This window comes from Phoca vitulina, unplaced genomic scaffold, assembly GCF_004348235.1.
Source record: "Phoca vitulina isolate PV1807 unplaced genomic scaffold, GSC_HSeal_1.0 scaffold737, whole genome shotgun sequence".
NCBI classification, from domain to species: domain Eukaryota; kingdom Metazoa; phylum Chordata; class Mammalia; order Carnivora; family Phocidae; genus Phoca; species Phoca vitulina.
Window position 1 is genome coordinate 1 of NW_022590424.1, and position 6,287 is coordinate 6,287.

General features: G+C 42.9%; 1 protein-coding gene across 1 annotated transcript; it reads left to right on the forward strand.

Annotated features, from left to right (window-relative positions):
- The first annotated feature begins 1,196 nt into the window (after positions 1–1,196).
- LOC116629389 (melanoma inhibitory activity protein 2-like) lies at positions 1,197–4,151 on the forward strand. Its single transcript, XM_032399681.1, has 2 exons — positions 1,197–1,217; positions 1,322–4,151. Exon 2 carries the CDS (start codon positions 2,406–2,408, stop codon positions 3,912–3,914), a length of 1,509 nt encoding a protein of 502 aa, XP_032255572.1. The 5' UTR covers positions 1,197–1,217; positions 1,322–2,405; the 3' UTR covers positions 3,915–4,151.
- Positions 4,152–6,287: the final 2,136 nt, after the last annotated feature.

Genomic DNA, 6,287 nt, shown 5'->3' on the forward strand with positions numbered 1-6,287 from the left:
TTTTTTTTTTTTTTTTTCAATCCTTAAAAAAACCAGAGAAGTATTCTCGTGGCTATTTTTTCAAATCATGGAAGAGAAATGAACAAAACCCAACATACATGGAACTTGTCCCATATGCCAGGCATGGTGCTGAAGTGCCCCATCATCTTCCAATAAATCTAAGACATCCATCCCACAGAGGCGGAAAGAAAGGCTGGAAAAAATAGGATGAGTCCACAGAGACTCAGCAGAGATGTGAACCCAGATCTGTGCTACCATCTGGTCATTCTCAGGATTCTCATGACCCCCATTTTGTTATTTTGCCCATAATCCCATAGTTTTCATGAGGAAAATCGGCTGCTCTCAAGAATCCCTGGCTAGCTCTCAAACAGAGGTGTTCACTTTGAGCACATGAAGTACTCACGCTGTTTCCTGCTCATTTGCAGTGGAATACACTCAGGGCTTTCTTTTTCTCTAGGACCTTGGAAAGAAACATGGTTTCACAATGCATCTAGGGGTAAAAGGACAGTTTTCTTCTAAAATGTCTACTTCTCTGAAACTCATACGCTTTGTTCCAAATCTGTGGTCTGAATTCTTGGATTCATTATTCACATGGTTCCTTTTTGAATCGTGAACCTTAGTAAAGTTGTACAGGCTCTGTGCTAGGCTCTGTAGGGGACCAGCAGTGAAAAGGACAGACAAACCCCACTTGCTCACCTTCAAGAAGAACCGTATATATAAAACTAACCAATGAAGACACTAAGTCTAGATGTTATGATTATCCAGGTCAATAAGATAAGAAGAGGACCGGGCGCCTGGGTGGCTCAGATGGTTGGGCGTCTGCCTTCGGCTCAGGTCATGATCCCAGTGTCCTGGGATTGAGTCCCGCATCGGGCTCCCTGCTCCTTGGGAGCCTGCTTCTCCCTCTGCCTCTCTCTCTCTCTCTGTCTCTCATGAATAAATAAATAAAATCTTAAAAAAAAAAAAAAAAAGATAAGAAGAGGACCTCTATGAGTTAAATTCTATAGTGTCTTATGTGTACGTCTTTTTTTTTTTTTTTAAAGATTTTATTTATTTATTTGACAGAGAGACAGCAAGAGCAGGAACACAAGCAGGGGGAGCAGGAGACGGAGAAGCAGGCATCCCGCCGAGCAGGGAGGCCGATGTGGGACTCGATCCCAGGACCCTGGGATCATGACCTGAGCCGAAGGCAGACGCTTAACGACTGACCCACCCAGGTACCCTTTTTTTTTTTTTTTTTTAAAGATTTTATTTATTGTGTGTACGTCTTAAGAGGTCTTTTGAACAGAAAGATCTTTGAACCTATGCTTCTCTATTTTAGTTTTTTGGGGAACCGGTATGGATGGTGTTTATTTTGGGAAATAGAGTAAATATTCCCAAGTTTGGAAGAGTCAGCCTATCAGAAGATGCAAACCCAACATTCCATTTCTAAAACAGGACACCTCAATCATCAGACCTCTTTCTCTGGGGAATGGCCAGCCAGCGTCTTCAGCAATTATACCAGTCAGAGGAGAAATTTCCTTGACTTCCGTGGGCCATAAAAATCTGATACCGTCAGCAAACTGGAAGGCATTTCCAGTGAAGGTGGCTTCACATACAAAAGCAGCAGAACTGAGTACCACAAGCTCATGGCAAACCGCCAGGCCTGTTCCAGGACCCAGCCCTGCTCAGTGATGCTTATTCATCTGGGAGACTAATCCTAAATCTCAAATCCAAGCTGTGGGGCAAATAAGGCACCCAGGGGAGACTTTCTGTGCACCTGAGCACTCAGAGACACGCTCCACTTGCAAACACGTGAAAGAACCTGAAAAAGTAATCTTTTTTTAAGTCTTTAAAACATGAGAGAGCTGATCAAGACTGGGAGGAATTGCTAAGCCAATATGACAGAGAAACTGCTTACGTGGATAGGTACATCAACTGGGAAGAAAGTTTTGCCCTAAGGGTACTTGTCAAGCCCAGAAATTTTTAGATTTCCTTCTGACAGCCTAAAGGGGCAAAGGGGATAGAAATGACAGGTTTGGCAAGGTCTTTTTTTTACAGTAATGGAACTGTTCTAAAATAAGCTTATTGTGATGGTTATATAATTCTTTATATATGCTAAAAATTCGTGGACTTGTACACTTAAAATGGGTGAATTGTATGGTATGTGAATCGTATCTCAATAAAGGTTGGGGGGGAACTCAGTGAAGTGAGATCACTTTCTATGTGAGGGCAAAGTTAGGGGGAAACTGTCTTCTAGAAGCTGGCTGGCCTCCCCCTTCCCCACCCCAACTGATCTGCTCTGGTTGCCAGGCACATGTTTACCTTAGAGACAGAGCACCCCCTCCCCCCAGGGTTCTGAGCCTTCAGTTGAGACCCATAGAACACTGGCCCTTGGAGGCAGAGCTGTGGAGCCCTACACAGCCATGGAGGGCCTGCTGCCTGCCATCAGATCCACTTTCCAGTTGGTCCTAGAGCCCCTGTGCGGTGCCCTGCTGGTGATTTCTGAAAGCTGGAGACATGTTTCAGTTCTCCATGAGTTTCCCTGGGAGATGCTGGCATATATTGTAATACTGGTTTTGACAGTGAAGAAACGACACATTTGGAGAAGTGTGAAGGTGCTCGGCAAAAGGTGTTTGGCCCACGCTCAAGTCTGTGGAAAAGGTAGTGGGAATATGGGACCAATGACACAAGCTGGTGATGCCCTAGGGCTGCCCGGGGTGGAGGCCAGTCTTCCCACATTACAAACCTTATGCTTCTCAGCAGTAAGTACTAACCGCTGTAGGCTGGCACTTCAGAACAGCATTGACTTTCTGAAAATGGCGCAGAAGACCCAGCCTCCTAAACTTTCCCAAGTGACTGGTGATAGACCCATCTTAAGAACGTCAGAGAAGAATGGAAAACAACTTTGGAAGAAAATAATGGATGATTTGAATGGAAACACTCACGTTCTAGAGAGTCCAGAACTGCTCGCCCAAGAAATGGCGAGATGGAAGCAAAGACTCCAGGAAATGGAGCAGGAGAAAGAAAGGCTAGAGCAGTCGAACGCAGGAATGCAGCGGGCTCTGAAAGATAAAGTCAGCCAGTTAATACCACTGGGTGAAAACCTTCTGAAGGCCATCCCCTGGCCTTGTCTCCTTGGAGATCTCTTGGGTCACGTCAACTGGGAAGTCAAGCAAAAGAGGGAAGCAGAAAATGACAATCACCCCATCCATCGGTCAGAGGGTGATCTGAAGGGTGTCACTGACGATGCTGATTCCAATGTGTCCCTTCAAAGTGCTGAAGAGAAAAATGAGGAACTCGCCAGACAACTGTGGGAAGAAAAGCGAATCAATGAAGAGCTTATGGGACAAATCACAGATCTTCGAGCCAAGGAAGCCTCTTTGCAGAGGGAAAATTCACAGCTTCAAAGTGAGATTCAGCAGTTGAAACGGAAGCTTCAACTTCTGCCTCAATTATATCAAGAATACACCAGGGAACTTGAGAGAAAATCATTGGAGAAGGAAGCGCAGTGCTCAGACATTGAGAAGAGTCTTTCCTACACGTGTGGAAACATCGAGTCCGCAACTCAGATTCGCAACTTCTACAACAAGATGGCCGAAGACACCCGCAGAGAACTGGAGGAGAGCACCTCGCACTATCTAAAGGACATCCTCTTCTATGCGAATAAAGTCCAGGAGAGCTGGATGGCAGCTGTGCTCACAGAGCGAAAAGTCAAGGAGCTAAGGGAAGAAAATGATCACATCAGGCAAATGTTGGCCAAAGCGGAGTTCAACTTCCCGCCTTTCCCAAGTGGCCGTTTTGCTCCTGCTCCCCCACAGGCAGCCCACGGAGGCCCAGAAGTCTCAGGGGACCCCCTGGATAATCAGCAACGCCAGGAAGGAGAAGAGCCAGGCCGCGAGGGCCCACGCATCCAGGGACACCCGCAGGTTTGACTGAGCTCACCGCAACCCGGTCCTGAACGCCCACCACCACGGCATAACATCTGCATGTGTTTTCTGTCTTTAAAGTAGTTTTGACTTATCTCTTTTTGGTTTAGATACTGCTATTTAATTGATATTACAATTGCTTTTATTCAAGTAGATTTAGCATTATAGTTTTCAGATAGTATTTCTCCAGTAAAGTGTCATTTCCTATAATTCTTACCAATATATTGTTTTCACATCATCAGACCCTCTAGAATTAGATAATCTTCAGTATTGTATTTTGATTTAAATTAAAGATCCACAATTACTTTAACAACTATTGAAATTTGGCATGGATACAAACATTTAAAATAACATTTTTCTATGGCATGAGCATTTTTGTATGCCATTTTGATACTCACGAGCATGTATTAGAAGTCTGTACAAGTAATTTAATATATATCTGAATAAATTTTGATTTAAAAAAATTGGAAAAGAAAATCCCCTATTCCAACTTCATAATATTTTGATTAGACTAGCTTTAAATTCATAAATTAACTTATCGTAGTTTAAGGTTTACAATTTTTTTCTCCTCTTGTTAACTTTTTTAAACGTGTTTCTTTTGTTTAAGATATTGTTTGCTCTTTAGACGTTTCTAAATTTTATGCAGTGAAAATGAAGGTTTTCCCTTGATGGCAAGCAAACACACACACACACAGCCCACCATGCCGATTCCAAGGCACCCTGAGTCGGTATGTCAGGAACAGAGGATAATATAACAGGAAAGAAAGCTGCAAAATTTTAAAAAAAATTTAAAGAAAGAAAGAAAGAAACCATGCTCACACAATTTGTATAATATACCTAACTCATATACACACAAAAGGAGAGTTGCCCAGAAAGTGAGGAAAAAGCACTGGGAGACTGCCAGATGCTAACAACAGGGGAAGCTCTTCCCAGCCCTGGGACTGCCTGGAGGGAGAAGGGGGGTGAAAGTGGGGGGCTGTCCTCAAGGAAGACAAAGATTTGCTGCAGGTACACATGACAGCCACCAGAGGGCGTGGAGCGCAGGCCAGGGAAGTGCATGGCACTAACTTGGAGAAGGACCAGCACACTTGGGTCTATACAATGTAAAGTGTGTGTGTGTGTGTTAGTGCATTAATTCATATCCGTTTATTTAGTACAAGCAGATCTCAGAGATCGTGCAGATTTAGTTCCAGGCCACCACAGTAATGCAAATGCCACCATAAAGGAAACAATTCAATAATGAATATTTTTCTGGAAGTCATTTTTTTTCTGGTTTCCAAGTGCACACAAAAGTTATGTTTATTACACTACACTGTCATCTAGTAAGTGTACAATAGCATTATCTCTAAAAAAATAAAAATTAAACCATGTTGAATTAAAAAATATCTTCTTGCTAATAAATGCTAACCGTCGTCTGAGCTTTTAGCACGTTGTAATCTTTTAGCTGATGGAAGGGTCTTGCTTCAGTATTTGCTGACTGATCAGGGTGGTGGTTGATAGAAAGCTGTGGCAATTTCTTAAAAGAAGACAACTACGAAGGTTGCCGCCTCAGCTGACCCTTCTTGTCACAAAAGACTTGGCTGTATCGGGCAGCGCTGTGGAGGGATGTGAAGAAATTGGAGCGCTGTTGGGTGGGAATGTGAAACAGCATAGCTGCTGTGGAAAACAGTGTGGAGGCTCCTCCAAAAATTAAAAAGAGAGATACCATATGATCCGGTAATCCCACTTCTGAATATGTATCGCCCAAAACTGAAATCAGGGTCTGAAAGGGGTACCTGCACTTCTAGTTTCATAGAGCACCATTCTTAGTAGCCCACGAGAGAAAGCCATCCAAATGTCCACTAACGGATGGATGGATGGGCTCAGAGAATATGGTATGAATGAGTAAAGAAAACGTAACATTATTCTGAAAAGAGAAGGAAATTCGGTCACACGCTACAATATGGATGAACCCTAAGGATAGTATCCTATGTAGAATAAGCCAGTCTTACACACACACACACACACACCAGATATTGTCTGATGCCTCTTATATGAGATCTCTAAAGTTGGTGAAAAATAAAATAAAAAATAAAGCAGTCCAACTCCTACAAACAGAAAGTGGACCCGTGGCTGCCACGGGCTGAGGAGTGAAAGGAATGGGTGGTTATTGCCTGGGTGTAGAGTTTCAGATTTGCAAGATTAAAATTTCTAGCAATCTCTTGCTCAACTATGTGAATTTAGTTAATAATACAAAACTACCAAAATTAAAAAGAATTAAAAGGTTAGATTTCATGTCATGTGTTTTTTACCACAATTTGAAAAAAAGAAAGAAAAGGAAATGTGAGTTTTGGGATTTGAGTGGTGGGGAATTAGACTTGAGCTCTTGTCTCCGACCAA

What these genes read in the sequence shown, in the direction of transcription:
- LOC116629389 (XM_032399681.1), top strand. Translation starts at nt 2,406, where the DNA reads ATGGAGGGCCTGCTGCCTGCCATCAGATCCACTTTCCAGTTGGTCCTA.